The sequence below is a fragment of the Saccopteryx leptura genome, chromosome 8, assembly GCF_036850995.1.
Source record: "Saccopteryx leptura isolate mSacLep1 chromosome 8, mSacLep1_pri_phased_curated, whole genome shotgun sequence".
Lineage (NCBI taxonomy): Eukaryota > Metazoa > Chordata > Mammalia > Chiroptera > Emballonuridae > Saccopteryx > Saccopteryx leptura.
Window position 1 is genome coordinate 53644332 of NC_089510.1, and position 19062 is coordinate 53663393.

The 19062-nt window shown below is 47.8% G+C and overlaps 1 protein-coding gene across 8 annotated transcripts in view; it reads left to right on the forward strand.

Moving 5' to 3' along the window:
- Positions 1-19062, forward strand: part of LOC136379840 (kalirin) — a 635535-nt gene that overhangs the window by 311937 nt on the left and 304536 nt on the right. For all 8 annotated transcript variants that reach the window (XR_010746806.1, XM_066347435.1, XM_066347437.1 and 5 more), the window contains exons 7-9: positions 9319-9510; positions 13881-14012; positions 17043-17273. Coding sequence is in view for 7 of the 8 variants with exons in the window: in XM_066347435.1 (XP_066203532.1) it covers positions 9319-9510; positions 13881-14012; positions 17043-17273 (555 nt within the window). In the remaining variant the exon portion in view is untranslated. The remainder of the gene's footprint in view (positions 1-9318; positions 9511-13880; positions 14013-17042; positions 17274-19062) is intronic.

Sequence of the window (19062 nt, forward strand, 5' to 3'; positions counted from 1 at the left end):
TGCTGGCCAATGTTATCTTTGCTGAGCACCAGGGCTGCTCCAGCTCCTTTTTTCTCTCTGCCGGAGAGTGACAGATGGCTTCCACATGGTTTGACCTACTGTTTGGCCAGATTTGACCAAATAGTCATCCATCAACTGCCCTATTTGGCCCCCTAGAGGGCACCCTGTGGTTTGTGGGAGGCAGAAGTTGGAGTTTTCATTTGGACCTCACCACATCTCAGCTATTGCGGAAGAGTTTCAAGCATGGACAGTTCTTATTCCAGATGTTACTATCCCAGTGTCCATATGTTTCGAGGTGCGATCAGCAGGTTTACATGGTATTGTTGAACTAATTAATCATAAGCTGATGCTTTAACAGCTTTGGTACCCAGAGTGGGTTTGGTACTAGCAAAGATGTAAGCAATACATATGGCATTATTAATCTGGAGAGAGGAAGTGAGGCTCAGCTTTTTCCAATGCTTTGGCATCGTCTCTATTTCCTTATTGATGGCAAACGTTACTCCCGAAGCCACTGAAAGCTGTATGGGAAAGTCTCCAAATACTTTTCCTTATGACTTCCTTTCAGTGTGACAAAAGAAAACCTTAAATTAACATAAGCTGCAGAGCATGAGAAGAGGAAGCTATAGGCAGAGGGGCCACAGCAGACTAGGAATCCAGAGGCCTGGGTCCCAATTTGCCTCTGTCTTTATAACTTTGCATATACCACTTGATTGATTTAACCAATTCTTTTTTTCTTTTTTACAGTGATAAAGAGAGGGTCAGAGAGAGGGATAGATAGGGACAGATAGACAGGAACGGAGAGAGATGAGAAGCATGAATCATTAGTTTTTCGTTGTGACACCTTAGTTGTTCATTGATTGATTTCTCATATGTGCCTTGACCGCGGGCCTTCAGCAGACTGAGTAACCCCTTGCTCAAGCCAGTGACTTTGGGCTCAAGCTGGTGGGCTTTTACTCAAACCAGATGAGCCCGCAGTCAAGCTGGCGACCTCAGGGTCTCGAACCTGGGTCTTCCGCATCCTAGTCCGACGCTCTATCCACTGCACCACCGCCTGGTCAGGCTGATTTAACCAATTCTTAAGTACCTATTATATCAAGAAATATATGTGTGTTTTTTTTTTCCCAAACTGTAAAATGTAATTGATACATGAATTTGTGTTCTAAAAAACTTTAAATAGGGTGTTTATATTTTTTTTCTTATTCAAGCGTATTTGCTCACTAATATTTGCCTATTTCACTTGTAAATAAATTGTACTTTATTTTCTAAAAAAAGTTCTACCAAAGTAAAAAAGAGGAAAAGAGATAGGGAAATTTGAGTAATTACAGCTTTCATGGATTGTAACCTGACCAAATCTATTAAAATTAAGGATATATCAAAATAATTTTTATAACTAAAAATATTTAAAATGCTAAATGTATTAAAATCAAAACCACTTTCACAACTCCTAGCATTATTTTTGCCGAGGAAACAAAAAGCAAAAACTAGAAATAAAGTTTGTATCTGAATAAAAAGAAGTTTGATAAAGCAAAAGGTTAAACATAAATTCCCCATTAGCTCCATTACCTATAGACATCAGATGTCTTGATGTTTCATCAGGGATGAAAATGGCTGGGGGATAAAATACTGTATACTTATGTGTAATCTTAAGAAATTATTTTAAATATATATTTATGTATATATAAAAATTACTTTTAAAAATCTCTATACCCAAGAGAATTGAGATGAGAAAAAGACCCTAGAGAAGCAGCTCCCACTACCAGGTACACCCAATACAAAATAAGCGGTCAATAGCCTGACCTGTGGTGGCGCAATGGGTAAAGCGTCAACCTGGAACGTCTAGGTCGCCAGTTCAAAACCCTGGGCTTGCCTGGTCAAGGCACATATGGGAGTTGATGCTTTCTGCTCTTCCTCCTTCTCCTCTTTCTCTCTCTCTCTCTCTTTCTGTCTCCTCTCTCTAAAATGAATAAATAAAATCTAAAAAAAAAAAAATCAGTCAATAACTGATGACAGTTGGGTGGGCCCCCTTGGTATGCATAACGTTTTATTTTCAGCTGAGGCTGTACTATTTTTATATATTTTATCTCTCACATTTTGAGGTAACACTTGATTTTTATTTGACCTGAACGATTTTTAATGAGTACCTGGCCCTTGGACAGTTATTTCCCTTGACTTTTGGATTTGGGGAGGCCAGGTCTCCAGAGCTTGTCTACAGGACTGAATCCCTTTCTGGAAAGTGACCGCTAGGTGGTGGTTGTGCCTCACCTTCTCTGACCTGACTGACTGCAACTTCCATTTTCATAAGAATAATTCAAAAGCTGCAGCCCCGTGAATTGGAATGGAAATGAGAACCCTGTGTCCAGGGCTCATTCCTCCCAGAGATGAGACAGCTCTTTGCTGACTCTCCTCCGCCTCTCTGGAGGTGACGATGAGAAACACTGCCCCTGGGCAAACACGAAGGGCCCATGCCCAGCCTGGAGAGGAAGCTTTTGCCACATTTTGCAAAAATGGTCAGTAATAAGAAGGGTCTGTTCCCTCATATGAGGACAAGACATTCCCACTTCTGGGCACTTTGGACATAGCTAACATGAGCCAGGGAGTGGAGGTGCCTAAAGAAGGCTATCCCAAGAGACAGTTCTGTTTTTCTGGCTTAAGGTATGGAAGGACACTATGCTGAAAGGGCATGGCTCAGAGAGCAAGTCACTGGCTGATTCTGAATTCGCTGATCTCTCTGAGTCAACAGAAGACCTGTAGACAATTCGGGCCCCAGACCACTGAATTCCAAGGGAGGGGTATCTGCCAGCAGAGGGGGTGTGTTGTGCTGGGCAGTGGCCAGAGCAGGCTGCATGGCTGGGCACATGTGGCAGGCTCCTGTGGAAAGGGATTTTCTCCAGAAACAGTAGAACACGTTGTTGTGTGCTCTCTGTGAAGTACAAAGGGACTTTGAACTCTTGTTGGAATATTTGCCTATAGTTGGAATAGTTGATATGTTTTTCTTTTGTTATGCTTTTAACTAAGACTTTGAGTTGGTTTGCATTTAATTTGGAGAGTTAACCCCTATCTTTTGTAACTGGATGAAGGAAAAGATATGACATTCTTTGAGTTATTGGTTATATGCCAGGAACTGGACTAGTTGCTTGGATGCTTTATGTCTCATGTAACCCAGGAGAGAGTTTCTGATTAAGAGTGGGAACCTATGCCCACAGGACTATAATATGCAGCCCTGCTTATAGGAGTGAAGTGAATGGGATTCAAACAAGACAGATATTCAGAAATGATCTGTTCTTAACCATCAGACTGGTACAGAGCTTAGGGTTACCAAAATGATGGCTTGCATCAAATGATTATTTCTAGAAGAACCAGTATCTCTTTAAAAGTATTCCACATAAGAAATTTCAGTTAAAGAGAAAAGTTAGCTGGGTTTTTAAGTAGAAACTTATCATTATCTACAAGCAACTTGCATGTTTCTGTAGCCAGTCCAGGCAGCCAGGCGCCAGGTTCAAAGTGAAAGCCTTTGGCAGGGCTGAAAACACTCATCACAATTTCCCAAGAAGCTTTTTTGAGAGAAGGACTGTGCTCTGTTGATTTCAGTTCACCATGACAGGGGACAAGTTCTCAGGAGAAGGAAGCTGTCCACCCATCCTGTGATCTCCAATTAACGAATACTGGAATAAAATGAGAAAATAGAATTTTGTAGGCAACAAAGCTGGAGGCAGGGTGTAAATATAGAGGGTTTTTGAATTAGCGAGATTTTGCTGGGTTTAAATAATTTTTTCCATTTGTGACCAAAATGATGGGAGGAGAGGCTTTGGGGGCAGGTGGGATGGGGTGGATGAAGCAGCAGACAGTGCTGGGGGGGCCTTGCGTTCTGCAGGGGAGATAGGTTTATGTCTTGAGCTATGCAGTGCTTTGAATAATTATAAGAATAGCACTGAATATTCAGGGAGTGGGGAGGGTTAAATTAACAAAGCAGTTTTAAAGTGAAAAAATAAGAAGATAGTCACTAAGCCAGAATTACTAGTTATATTATTAACTTTTGGCCAGGAAGCAGGTTAGTCTAGGCAGCTCTGTCAGGGGAAAGGGCTGAAGAGGATGGGGGAGGAGGGGAGCAGCTGGCCCTTGATCACTCAGCTCTAGCCGTGGCCCTCACATGATAGGGCAGAGAGCAGGGCCCGGGTGAGGGGCTCTGGCCCATGGACAGCTGAGGCTGGGCTGTGCGCACCACTGCCAGACATATGAGGCTGGGCCGTGCGCACCGCCGCCGGACAGACAGCTGAGGCTGGGCCGTGCGCACCACTGCTAGACAACTGAGGCTGGGCCGTGCGCACCGCTGCCGGACGGACAGCTGAGGCCGGGCCGTGCGCACCGCTGCCGGACGGACTGCTGAGGCTGGGCCGTGCGCACCGCTGCGGGATAGACAGCTGAGGCTGGGCCGTGCGCACCGCTGCCGGACGGACAGCTGAGGCTGGGCCGTGCGCACTGCTGCCATACACAATGCTCCTCTTCCTGCTCGCCCTCCATGCACGTTTCCCCTCGCCAGCTCTTTGGCACGCAGGGTGTGAGTCAGATCATGTTGCTCTTTTGTTTTAAACCTTCCCCCTGCACGTGGGCACTTGAAAGTTGTGAGTTACCCTTGTTTCTTCAGTTTATACCCCACTTTTGCCGAAAAAGAGGGATTTGGGAGGGAATAGACTTATTTAGTCACCATTCCCCCAGACACTTGAAGATAAGAAAGAAGAAAACAACGGCCTCCTAAATCCTCCCTACTTCAGTCTGGTGCCCTCGGTACACAGAGAGTGTCCCTAGGGCCTGGGTTACGTGGGGCCAACCCCGCTCTCTCAGAAATGGAATGTCTGAGCTCATTTAGCTCAACTCCCTCACTTTACAATGAGGAAACTGAGGCACAGGGGAGGCAAGTGACACCTTACGTGAGTTCTGGGAGTGAATGAGAACTCCTGTCTCCTGAATCCCGGCCCAGTGGTTTTGGTCCCTGGGCGGGTGGACAGCGCCAGCCGGTGACGGGCATTTCCAGCAGCAGGCAGAGTGGCAGGGCCCCGCAGGGAGGGAGGGAGGACGCCGCTGGTAGGAAGTGGGAAGGCCGTGAAGGGCCAAAATACCCATTCCTGCTGGCTCTGTCCCCAGATGTTCCTTAACCAAAGCATAAACAGTGACATAGATGGACTAACCAAAAGCCATGACATATCATTTGTGCCTAAGGGCGAAATACCCCTATTTTTCCAGCCTCTTACTCCAGCTGTTTAACCTTATTCTTTCTTTTTAAGTCATTTGCGACCTCTTCTACCGTTCCTTTTTTTCATTTGGTGTGTGGCTGCTGTTTAGAATCTGTCTGCCCATTTGTCTCAGGTTCTAGGCCAGGGGTCCCCAAACTACAGCCCGCGGGCTGCATGCGGCCCCTTGAGGCCATTTATCCGCCCCCGCCGCAATTCGGGAAGGGGCACCTCTTTCATTGGTGGTCAGTGAGAGGAGCACAGGATGTGGATGCAGTATGTGGCGGCGGCGTTCACATACAGTACTACTTCCGGTGACGCGGGACGCACGCATCACGGCTCCAGAAGCGCGTCATATCACCTGTTATGGCTAGCAGTGACAAATATGGAACCGGACATTGACCATCTCATTAGCCAAAAGCAGGCCCATAGTTCCCATTGAAATACTGGTCAGTTTGTTGATTTAAATTTACTTGTTCTTTATTTTAAATATTGTATTTGTTCCCGTTTTGTTTTTTTACTTTAAAATAAGATATGTGCAGTGTGCATAGGGATTTGTTCATAGTTTTTTTATAGTCCGGCCCTCCAATGATCTGAGGGACAGTGAACTGGCCCCTGTGTAAAAAGTTTGGGGACCCCTGTTCTAGGCTGAGAGAAAATGAATAAGAAGATGGTGATGAACTTGGGCTATGTGACCTGCCTGCAGTGTTTTGCTTTTCTGAAAAGGAGCATAGAGGGAGGAAAATAGTGAATTCATGAGTCAACATTATTTTTATCCCTCTATTATGAGGAATGCTGCCTCCACTTCTTTTGCGAAACATAATCATTTGTTAGTTTTAATAAGACATTACTCTGCTCCCTGATAAGGAAACAAAAAAGGCATTTACTTGCTAGTCTCTAGAATGTGAAATGTGGTCTTTTTCTGCTTGCTTGTTTTTCACTTGCTTTTATGATCACAGGCTTTCGGGGTGAAGGGGCCTTGGAGGGGCGCCAGCCTCCCGCGCAGGAAGCTCCTTCCCGACATCCTGGCCGCGGGGCTGCCTTCTGCAGCCCCACAGCGAGTTGCCTCTACACTGTCAAAACACTTACTTCATTTTGCTTTAAATTACAGTTATTTGAGGACTTTTGTTAAGTCTCAGCCATGATCCCCCAAGGGCAGGAATCCTGTCTCCTTCCTCTTTGATCTCCTGCAGCCCCCAACACGGAGCCTGGCCCATTCTCCATAAATATTTGACTGAGTGACAAGGTGTTAACAGCCTCAGGAAGGCAGCTACAGTCAGACATTTCTAATAACTGGAAAGTTCTTCCTAAAAGTGAGCAGAAAGAGGCCCCCTGTGTTCCCTGCAGGGGAGGATGTAAACAGGTGGTGATGACAGAGGGCCAGGCGCCCACGAGATGTGCACGAGGGACCCTGGAGACAGCTTGGTGCCCTGCTCTTACTGCTTTTCTTTCTTCCCATCTGGCCAAAAAATACAAGGTCTTTCCCAGGACAGGAAAACCCTACACCCCTAGCCAGACCTGGGCAAATATGTGTGAGGGGGAGAGTTTCCAGGATTTGAGTCCAGTTTGGAAGGACAGCTGTATCACACAATCAGTGTCCCGCCCATATCCTCTCTGCCCACCCTGGGTCCCCTGCAGACGGTCCCCATGCACACCGAGAGCTTCCTTTGTTTCTTTGCCCCTGGTCACTCTCTGAACTGGGGAATGTGCTTGGCCTGTGTAGGTCAGGCTGGAGATGTCAGGGAGTTCCTCCAGGAGAGACCTTTAACTCTGAGCACTGGGAGGTGTTGCATGAATACCAGGGTCCCTCCCCTCCCAGTGGGACAGCTCAGAAGTGTGCTACATGGCCTTTCAGAAAGTGTCAGGGGGGATGACCCCCCAATGGCTCCCAGCAGAGCCCACTCATGGATGCATCCTTTCTTCATTTCTCTCCCTGTCCTCGTGGACTTCCCCACTCCCTCCCTGTGCTTCCTGGGGTCATGCCCAAATAAGCCTCTGCCTCGGGGTCTGCTGTGGGGGGAACCCAAACTGAGACAAAGACACAAGAAGGAAATTTGGAAGAATCCAAATGTTATTCCCTTAGAAGACAAAACTTTTAAAATCAGTACATGCTTTTTTTTCCTTTTCATTCCCTCTGTTTCTAAGTCCAGAGTTGGTTTTTCTGTCAGTTCTATAAATAGAGTCTAATTTTAAGTAGAATTAGTATCCTCTCTCAGAAAACAGGACTGATAATGATTCCTAACTCTCTGAAGGATAGTTATTTCAGATAACAAGAGTCGGTCACATTCTGATCTATTAAGGAAATGTACTATGTCAGAAAGATCTCAGGTCAGACTGAAGAAATAGATTATGCATGGGAGTCATTAGACGTCAGGATGGATTTGTGGTCACGCATGTCACTTAACCTTTTACACTTCCGCAGAGACCTTTTAAATGGAGAAAGACCTTATCCATCTGGCTCAGGTTTGGGATGGAGTGCTTAGGAGAAAGCTAAGATGAATGGGGACCATGAGGGAAGAGAGAGAGAAAAATGAAGACCCTTCATTAAATGTACCCAGTATTAGTGAGTTACCCCTGAACTAATAGAACCAAGAGGAAATGCTGTTGTTGAAGAATAGTTATTATCATTTGAGAAGATTTGTGACAGAGAACAAAGGTGTACAAGCCACCCTCATCCTTCCTCAGACAGACATTGCGTGAGTCAGAAAAGCTCTTTGGGCGCCACGATATCACTTGATTGTTGTGACACCACAGACAATTAATAGGAGATAGCAGTTAAAAATAACCATGCTCACTAGTCTTACGTTTGTAGAGTTTTTCTTGAGTCTTGTGCCTTTCTGGAGAATTTCCTACCAGCCTAGGAGGAAACAACGTATGTGGTGATTATGAATTTTAATTGGCAATCGATGCTGGGAAGGAATGTGAACAAAACACAAGATGACAGGAGTCAGCAAAGCCAGGAGAGCCCCACAGACGCCTTTTGGGGTCAGGCGGGGAAATGTTCCTAAGTCAGGTAGACATAAGGAAAGGTTTAGTGAGTTATTTTCAGCGTGGAATAATGTTGTGGCTTCAGATGCTTTCTTTATGTAAACTGTGACTGATGGCCAGTGCCCCTGCTCTTTTGTAGAAAGGAGCAGCGTGGAGGCAGCAAAGTCTGCACTTGATGATAGGAAGGTGTGGAGTTACTGTGTAATATATGTTCTCTGCCCTCTTTGATGTGCACCGCTGCCCTGTTGTAAGGGTGATACTGCCCTGGGTACAGCTCTCTCCTGAGCATAAGAGATGCTTTTTTTTTTCTTTTTCGTATTTTTCCAAAGTTAGAAGCAGGGATGCAGTCAGACAGACTCCTGCATGTGCCCGACTGGGATCCCCCGGCATGCCCACCAGGGGGGCGATGCTCTGCCCATCTGAGGCGTTGCTCTGTTGTGGCTGGAGCCATTCTAGTGCCTGAGGCAGAGGCCATGGAGCCATCCTCAGCACCTGGGCCAACTTTGCTCCAATGGAGCCTTGGCTGCAGGAGGGGAAGAGAGAGAGAGGAAGGAGAGGGGGAAGGGTGGAAAAGCAGATGGGCGTTTCTCCTGTGTACCTTGACTGGGAATCAAACTCAGGACTTCCACACACTGAGCCGACGCTCTACCGTTGATCTAACTGGCCAGGGCCATAAGAGGTACTTTTGCCTCCGCCAGCTTTTGCCCTAATCTGAGCCATCTTGGCACAACCTCATAAGATGATAGTGAGGTTTACTAAGGGAGTCTATGCAGTGTGACTGCATTTATATGCATTAATAGTTGGCACAAAAACTGTGCTGGTCCCCAGAATGAAAAGCTTCAGTTACTGTACCTGCTATATGTTGAAATATTTTTAAAAATATTTTGTTGATTTTTTAGAGAGAGGGAGAGAGAAATGTTGACATTTTATCATAGTTGAAGATTTTCCTTGGGCCAAAAATGAATTTGGTAGTGTGGCCTCTACCATCCTCTCTCATACTTTTTGTTTGGGTAGCTCCTTCCCCAGATCCTCACCCCCGAAGTGTTTGGTGGCTGCCTGTTGTTCAGCCTGTCCCACTAAGGGCTCTCTCTCCTTCGCTTCCCAGAATGCCTATGTCAACATCAACCGCATCATGTCCGTGGCCTCCCGCCTCTCTGAGGCTGGCCATTATGCCTCGCAGCAAATCAAGCAGATTTCCACACAGCTGGACCAGGAGTGGAAGAGCTTCGCAGCGGCCCTGGACGAGCGCAGCACCATCCTCGCCATGTCGGCGGTGTTCCACCAGAAGGCTGAGCAGGTGAGGCCAAGGGAGCTGCTCAGGTTGCTGTCGGTGGGACGGGTGGAGGGCCTGGGGAAGGGCAGAGCGGGAGGATATACACACTTCGCGGGGAGCGCCTCTTCTCTTTGAAACACTGAGGACTGAAGACCCTGCTGAGCGGTTGCAGCAATAACCCAAGTCTACCACTTTCATGGGCCCTGTGTACATAAACATTGGTGGCTTTGCTTATTATCCAAACAAGAAGGCACCTAGGGTATTTACATTCCCCTGGGTGGTTTATTGTTGTGTGTGCTTGTGTGTGTTGACTGTCTGCTTCATTTGCATTTCTTGAGCATAGACTAAGGGGGTGAAACTACACTGATCATAGAGTCCTGAGAGCAGAGGAACACTAATTTACATGAAACATTTGCTATGGATAATAGTAATGTAACAATAATACAGTAGCTAGAAATAACAATGACTGGATCTCATTTACATACTGCTGTTGGCCAATGACATTACTAATTTTACAGAGAGGAGCACTAAAGCTCAGAGAGATAAAGTGACCAGCCAGTGATGTGTTGGAGCTGGCTCTAACTAGATCACGGAGGTTCAATTGTTAACATTTCCAGAATTTGGTGACCTGGTTGTTAAATATATCCATTGCTTAAAACTAAATTTACATTAAGTATGTCACATTAAAAACAAAACCAATAAATACTCAAAGCTTATTACATCCCAATTATTTTGCTACATCTTATTATCTACATTCTTGATGTTATTTATATCTATTTGGAAATTTATACCTATGGTGGAAATACTATGCAGTGTGTGCCACCAGTCATCCCTTCATAACGCCACATGTGGTGACATCACATGGGTAGCTTGAAATAGACCAAGGTAGGAGCTTTCACACCATGGAGATCATCAAATACTACACACAGGCCATGGCCAATTGGCTTAGTGGATAGAGCATCAGCCCAGCATTCATACGTTCCGGGTTCAATCCCTGGTCAGGGCACACATGAGAAGTGACCATCTACTTCTCTTCACCTCCCTCTTCCCCTTCTGTCTCTTTTCCCCTCTCGCAGCCAGTGGCACAATTGGTTCAATCATCAGCCCTGGGTGCTGATAATATCTCAGTTCAAGCTGAGCATCAGCCTCAGGTGCTAAAAATAGCTCAGTTGATTCAAGCACCAGCTCCAGACAGAGGTTACCGGATGGAGCCTGGTTAGGGTGTATGCAGGAGTCTGTCTCTCTATCTCCCTTCCTCTCACATAAAAAAAGAAAATTCTATAAACCAAGGCTTGATTTATTGTTTTATTGCTTGTCCAGAGTCTTAAAAGAATGAGGGAGAAAATATTTAAAAGTGCAGGAAACTTAAAAATGTGTCTTGTCTGTCACTCTTACATCATGAATAACGCACAGAATTGAGGAGATGGTCCTCTGATATTCAAAGACTATTGTTCCATTCAGCAGAGAAGTCCCTCATGTCATGGATGGACAAGTGATGTCTGACATAAGTCTTTAGGTATTTTCACTTTTGTCTTACAACAGCATAAGTGAAACTTACAACCAGCTTTAATGTTGATACTATGCAAGTATATCACATACAAAGGCATCCTGTGAGAACTTGCAATAAAGAATATTGTGTATGTTATTATTCTGTGTAAATTATGTGCTACATATCTTTTATGTTAGTAAAGTTTATAATATATGTTTGTGTGTTCATATATATATATATATACTAACACACTACTGTGAAATTCACACAATTTTTGGATAGCTGGGATTTCAACCCAGATGTGTCTAACATTGAAGTCTGTGGTCTTAACCTCTAAATTTCTTTTTTTTATTATTACATTTCGTAGTGGAGAGCTATGCACAGGGTCGTACCTTAAGTCTTTCCCTCTGTTACCACCTAACATGGAAGGCAGTATGGGATACCTGAGAGTCCGGGCTTGGCAGGCAGACAAGTGCAGGTTCTGACCACAGCCCCATCCTTCATTAACACGTACGCAGGTCGTCTCACCATCCTGAGCTTGTTTCCTCATTTCTAACGTGGGGATAATCACAGATCTCCCAAGCGCGGTTCTAAGGCTTAGCGACGGTGTCCAGTGTGCTTTTATTTTATTTTCTTATAAATAAATTTTTATTAATGTTAATGGGGTGACATCAATAAATCAGGGTACATATATTCAAAGAAAACATGTCCAGGTTATCTTGTCATTCAATTATGTTGCATTCCCATCACCCAAAGTCAGATTGTCCTCCGTCATCTTCTATCTAGTTTTCTTTGTGCCCCTCCCTCTCCCTCTCCTCCTTCCCGCCCCCCCCCCCCCCCGTAACCACCACACTCTTGTCCATGTCTCTTAGCCTTGTTTTTATGTCCCACCAATGTATGGAATCATGCAGTTCTTGGTTTTTTTCTGATTTACTTATTTCACTCCGTATAATGTTATCAAGATCCCACCATGTTGTTGTAAATGATCCGATGTCATCATTTCTTATGGCTGAGTAGTATTCCGTAGTGTATATGTGCCACATCTTCTCCAGTGTGCTTTTAAGTGGCAGATTCTCCTGTGGGTATTTGTTCAGCATGCTGTCCTGCTGTTTTGTGTTTCCTCCACTGTGCAAGTTTCCCCCGAGACCTTCCTGAAGACTAAGACAGTTGTGTCACAAATCAAGGGCAGCCCCATACATTGAGAAGAATCTAGCCGTGTGGTTTTTTTTAGATGATGGTGGTAGTGACCGATTGTGACTGGTTCATACTTAGGACCATGAAACTATTTATATCTAGTCTCCTATTCTGTGTCCATCCACATCACTTGCACACTTTATTGAAGGTTCATTCAGATTGGCAAGGGAGACTCCATGCTTCCTTCTCTGTCTCTCTTTCCTTGAGCTCAGCATTTTGTGGGGTCTGCTATAGGACTCTTGTTAGAGTATTACAGAGTAATCTTAAGAACTTTAAGGAGGTGCTCCCCTCACATATGATACATGAACGTCAAGTTGTTTTCAGGTTTCTTTGTAAAATGGTCATTGGTGGAGTAAAGAAGCTTCTGAGATGTTATCAAGTGCATGCAGTCTGATATTGGATTGCACCTGGCACTCCTCCAGAATTTTTAAGAGATGTCCTAATGTTATTTTAAAAAACAACAACAAAAACATGCAGAGTGAAAAATCAGCCACAGCAGCCAACAGCCCAGGGACTGAAAGCCGACAGCGACACCAAGACCAGAACTCTAGCAGCTGCAGAAAGCACAGTGCCGGAACTGAGCGGCGTAGGCAGCGGCGGCGTCAGCTCACACCGATGGGCTACTGACTTAGTTTGGATCAGGGGCAATTTTATCTGTATCTATTTTTAATGCAGTTTGCTCAGGGATTACCAGTTCTTCAGGGAAACTCATAAACTGTGATTCTCTTTAGCTAAGGGGGAGAGGGGGAACACACCACATGACGGAGTCTAGTTTATATTTTTTTTCAATGTGTTTATTTAGGCAGCTCTTTATTGTCCTCGTCTGGGCTGTTCTAGGCAATGAGATAAAAAGGCACTTAAGGAAATTAATTTGGAAGGAGCTGTGCACCCGGGCGAGAGGAATCACAGTCAGAACCATTTCAGACTGTTGGGTGAAGGATTATTTGCATCTTAAAGGTGTGTTTTTCCAGCCTATGAATCTGAGTGGTTTTGGTTGGCTCACGCTTTGTGCGCAGCAACCCATTGTCTTCCACAGTTGTTAATTTTCACTTTTAAATAATTTGATAGCTGTCAAGATCTGAATCTATCACATTCCGGGAGCCACTGCCACCACAGACACAGGGTGGCCTGTCTCCCTAAACTGCCCCTCCTGTCTCGCAACCCTAAGGCCACTGACCCAATCCCAGGGATCTTCTTAAGGGTTAATCTTCATTCCTTGTTGGAAAGATGTTTGCAAGCTCCCTAAGGGGCCTCTATGACATGTTTTTTGCTCCTCTTCACAATTCAGCATAAGCGCTATTCAGTACTGTACCTGTATGGAAACATCCCATTATATTAAATGTAGCCCCTCCCTTGTGCCTGTGAGTGTGCACAGGACAAGTCTCTCTCATGTACACATGCAATGTAGTGAGCTGTTTGCACACCTGTGTTTTATCGTCAGTGCATAGATACAACATGCAGATAGCTCCCACCCCCAGCAGTTTCATAATAGTCATCTTTGTTTGTGGAAACCAAACTTCCTAAACAGGTCTGACTTCTTACTTGGAGTTAAAGTTTGTATAATGAAAAAAACCCTCCACCCTCTGCGGTGGTCTCTGAAGGCTTGCCGAGGCCCGGCTGTTTCCTCCCAAGGTATCTGACTATCTCTGCCTAATTTGCCCACCGCTCACCCCCAGTTCCCCTCACTGACCCAGCTGGCATCTCATTCCAGTTCCTGTCCGGAGTGGACGCCTGGTGCAAGATGTGCAGTGAGGGTGGCCTGCCGTCCGAGATGCAGGACCTGGAGCTGGCGATCCACCACCACCAGTCCTTGTATGAGCAGGTGACCCAGGCCTACACAGAGGTGAGAACCAAGCAGGACCCCCAGGCGTCCGCAGTGTGTAAGTGGGTGGGCGGGTGGCGAGAGCACTGGCCTACACTCTGTGGAAGAGCCTAGGTTGGACTAAGAAAAAGAGAGGTCATACTTCTGTCTTTGGAGACTCTTTAAGATCTTTGATCTAGGAATGATCATGTCTCCAGCCAGGAAGCAGAAAAAATGGGGCCACCAGCAGGCACCATGTGGGTTATGTGCTCACGCATGCACACACACCTCTCACCGTATGTAGGAAGGTCAGATTCTGTCCTCTGGAGGAGGAATCTGGGAAAGCCACACTGTGCTCCTCTGGACGGACTCTGCTTTCTGGCCGGTGCACATGCGCCTGCTACCCCTTCATGAAGCAGCACATCACTACAAGGTCCAGAGAACACACCCCAGGGTGGAGGAGGTATGTGTTTGCAGCAGAAGCTGCCGTGGAAGTGGAAGACAAACTATCTAAGACTATTCCGTTGGAAAAAGTCAAAGACTAGGGTCGCAATTCAAAGTTAAGATGGGGAAAAACACTTCTTGATCTTTGTTTCTTTCAAAGCAAAAGGGCCTAGAGGTGAATCTGTGCGGACACACCCGTCAGTAGGTTTGCTAACTGGCGTGGATTCTGAGCCAGGCGGCTGGGGGGTAAAGAGACAGGCTGATTCGGGAAGCTGGATGAGGAGGGGAGAGTGAGTTCACATCTGGCCCGTGGCTTTCTTCTGGGGCAAGGTCAGTTAGAGCAGAGTTCCCCAAAGCGGATTCCTGGGCCACGGGCCTTGGGCTCACCTGAGATGTTTGTTAGATGATTCCTGGGTTTCACCCCAGACTGAATCAGAATGTCAAGAAGTGGGATGTGGCACCTACATATTACTAACTATTCCCCCAGGTGAGCTTGCTGCATGTTGCAGTTGAAGAAGCAGTGGCTTCTGGGTGAGACTGAGGGTTTTGTCATTGTTTGCACTTCGGCTTCCCTGCCAGCTGTGCGACCGGAGGCAGGCTGTTCACCACCCTGGGCCTCAGTTTCTTCTGTGAAATGGAGGTGATAACACCTGCCTTGTAGGGGAGTTTTATTTAAGAGTTATAAAGATAATGCATGAAATGTGCCTGGTGCCGTGTGCCTGGCAGTGGTACGTGCTAAACATACCCACAGGCTTGTCGTTATAGGAGGTGGAGAGGACGGCCGGGAGCCGGCCTGGTCCCCTCAGCTCTGATCCGCGTGGCCCACGGCTTTCTCCTCTAACAGAACTGTGCCTCTGCCCGAGGGCCAAGAATCTCTAAATCTACTGCTTATTAACTAGAGTATACAAAGTAAATTAATCTTGTACTCACACGTTTCACATGTATGGGGTATAAGTATAATCAGAAATATAGCTACAGTGTTTCTCCCCCTTGATTCTCAGGCCCTAGCCTGTGGGACGTAGACAGTGTCTCCCAGCCCACTTCGGAGGTCAGCCTCCTGCAGATGTGGACGGAGGCAGAGCACTGGAACTCATGTGGACTTGGATTTCAGGACTTGGCCCTCGTCTCTGGCCAGCCTGGACAGTGCAAAAAGACAGCACTGGCTTAGCAGTTCCTGAAGAGAGCACCCCTGGTGTAGCTGTAGCGTGTCTGTGTTACGCCTGGCTCGGCAGGAGAGGCATGGTGGATTGGGGTGGGTAGTGGTGGTCTCCTAAACTGGCCATATTCCTTCAGCCAGGTGTCCTCTCTTGTCTCTGCTGTACTCTCTCCCAGCCCTCCTATTACTCACACTCCACAGGCTCTTCTGCGGCCCCGTGAGTGGGGGTAGTGACAGGTGCCTGTGTTCCTGACCCACCCCCCAAGCTATTATCAGGGTGTGGAGGTCGGGTGAGGGGAGGCCACAAGCCCAGCAAACACTTCCCCTCATTGTCACAGGCTGGACATGGGAGCACTCCCCCTTCCACAGCTGAGCGAGAGGAGAAGACCATTTCACTGCACAGCACTTTGATTTCATTGTTAACCAAATTAATTTGGGGTTTGAAAGTTCCTATTGATTCTCTAGTTGCCATTGTTCTCAGTTTGAAAGACACAGGCTCTGCTGGGTACTCTGCCAAGCACTGGAGACCCCCAGGTGTCAATCATAGGAGGCCACTGTCCAGAATTCTTGGTGCCTATAATTGTGCCAAAATTCCAGGGAGGAATGACAGGGAGTGCCCCCCCACTCATCTCAGCCCTGAGGGTGGGTGTGGGGAACCCAGGAGCATGGCCGATGTGTCTTCCATCTTAGGATCCTTTTTCTACCTTGCATATTCCGGGAAGATGGGGATGACACCTCCTTCAGGAGAAAAAAGGGAATTACATAGAAGGAGAGCAAAAGAAGGATCAATATAGAAGAAAGAAAATGAGAAGGAAATAAAGAGGGCAGGAGAGAAGTGGTGATGATGAGGATAGAATTGGTAGCCAGTCTGGGCTGGGCCCAGTCTAAGTGTCCTGTGCGTGTTAACTCGGGTGATCCTCACCACACCTCTGAGGTGTGCACCATTGCTAGCCCTGCGAGTTCCTCAGGCGAAAACCGAGGCCCCAAGGCGGCAGAGAGTTTATCTCTGGCCACACAGCTCGACGCTTGCAGCCAGGTGGAGGAAGGTGAGGAAGAAATAGGGGAGAGGTTCATGGTGTTGACATCTGTTCAGCTTCATTTCTGAAAAGTTCTGCTGCCTGACCTGTTAGTGAGTCACTCAAAATATCTCCCAAGTGCCATGTGCCAGGCACTGTCCCAGGAGTTTGGGAGACAGGCAGAGTCCCTGCCCTCACAGAGCGAACATGCACAGGGAGAGAGACTGATCCTGCAGTTTCAGACACCTGGCAGCCTCCCCTGCAGCTTCTCTCCCCCAGGACTCCGGGCGCTCCGGCCGCACTGGGCTGCAGGCTGGGCACCATGGCGGCTCTGGCTGTCGTGGGTCTGGGTAGGATTCTCAGACCCAGGCTGGGACCCCAGGCTAACCCTCCATGACTCTCTGTGCCCTGTCTGCCACTCTGCTCCCTTGATGTGACCCTCTTCCCTTCCTGCAGGTCAGCCAGGACGGCAAGGCCCTGCTGGATGTGCTGCAGCGTCCCCTGAGCCCTGGGAACTCTGAGTCCCTCACGGCCACAGCCAACTACTCCAAGGCAGTGCACCAGGTGCTGGACGTGGTGCACGAGGTGCTGCACCACCAGCGGCGACTCGAGAGCATCTGGCAGCACCGCAAGGTGCGGCTCCACCAGCGCCTGCAGCTCTGCGTCTTCCAGCAGGATGTGCAGCAGGTAACAGGCCCCTGCCCCAGCACCCACCCGGGCGGGCAGACGGGCGAGTCCCTGACCTGGGTGATTGCCTGGTTTATGAAGAGAAGGGGGCAGTTCAGCCCTAGCTGCACCCCCCGCCCCAGTAAAACCATCTGGACTTGTTAATTGCATGCTTCTCACCTAAGCAGCTTTATAGACTGGGCCTTCTCACCTGTGGTTTGAGGGGGGCGACTCAGCCTGAGGAATACAATTTCATGCAGTCATATGACAAAGTTTTCTTTGGGGAGAGCTTGACCCTCACTCAGGCATGAGCTTCTGGACAGTTCAAGGGCCTGGGGGTTATCTGAGCACGGTCGGGGTTGGACCGCACGTAAAACGAGTTCACTGCTTCATCAGGTGGTCTGCCCGAGTGTGGGTTGGGGTGGGATACAGGGCCTTTAGGGGGTTCTTTGGCAAGACTGGACTTGAGAAACCAGATTTAAAGCATAGGCTGTTGATGACTGGATGTCCTGTAATTAGAGGTTATTTCGGACTTAGTCTCTCTTTTTGTATCATTATACCAGTCGTGGCTTTTTCCTTTACCGCAAATGACAAAGATATGCTTGTGTTTCTGACTTTAAAAGGACAGCTTGCCACATATGTCCTTTTGGATGAAATCTCCCATTCTTTTCCCTTCATGCTTTCTCTGTCTGTCTCCCTGGGGACCCGGGGGCCTGGCTCTGAGGACTGAGATGTGAGGGGAGGGGAGCCAGTGGGAGCTGAGGACTGAGGAGGCCTAGTATCGTCTCCCTGCTGATTCACTGTGGTGGCAGGAGTGGGGTCACTCGTGTTATTAGACTTCTGTAACTGCTGCATAATTTGAAAATAATATGTATGAAATGGTATGTCACTCTCCTTCCTTCTCTTCTGTGGTATTGGCCAGGTGTAACCCAAAAGTGTATCAAAATATATACATGGGAACCCGAGAGCCCCTGGGCACGTACTCAGAGTGCCGATCCTTTCACAGCTGTTGTTGGGAGGGCCCTGGGGGGGGGGGCGGAGATGGAGGCAGGGCCGGGCCTGTCACCAGCTGTGACACCCCCTGGGCGTGGGGTCGCTGTACAGTGAGTCCCAGGAGTAAACAGGCCTTCAAGAGTGCCCCCCATTCTTGGGCTGCCCTAACTTCCCTGTAGCCTCCCACCCTCTTCTTCAACTGGGGCAGTGATGGAGTCATCAGAGGCAACGCCTCAGGAAAGACGGGCCCCACTGATGTGCCGGCCCAGCTCCGACCCCCCGCGGGGTCTGCTGGGGGTGCAGAAGCGAAGGAACCCGTTGCCTGCCCTGCCATCTGGGGCTGTCCAGAGAAATACATCACCCCTGCACACAGGAGAGCGCGGAGACCGTCTGTGACTGAAACAGAGGGAAGCACACGGGGCGTTTCTGTTTCTGGGAGCTCTGAGCGGCTCAGAGATATCAGGTCTCTGGGCTGCACAGCTTTCTGGGTGTGCTCTTTGCCTGCCTCCTGGTTTCATGGCTGTTGTGCCAGGATGGGCACTGGAAAGGGGCGTAGGGGCTGCGAGGAGGGTGGGAGAAGGCCTCCCTGACAGGAGGGCTGCAGCCAGACTTGAACTGACTGCTGGACTTTCCTGCGGCCACTGTGACATCTACACTACAGCTGTGAAGGGGTGTAATAACACCGCTGTGGCTGTTCTACATCAGGCTCTTAGAAATGGGAGCGTTTCTGGAAGTGCAGCCCCGTTAGTTTCTCTCTACTGCACCAGTCAGCTGTGGGACCTGAGGAAGGGCAGGCAGAAGGGGACGAGGAGGACGT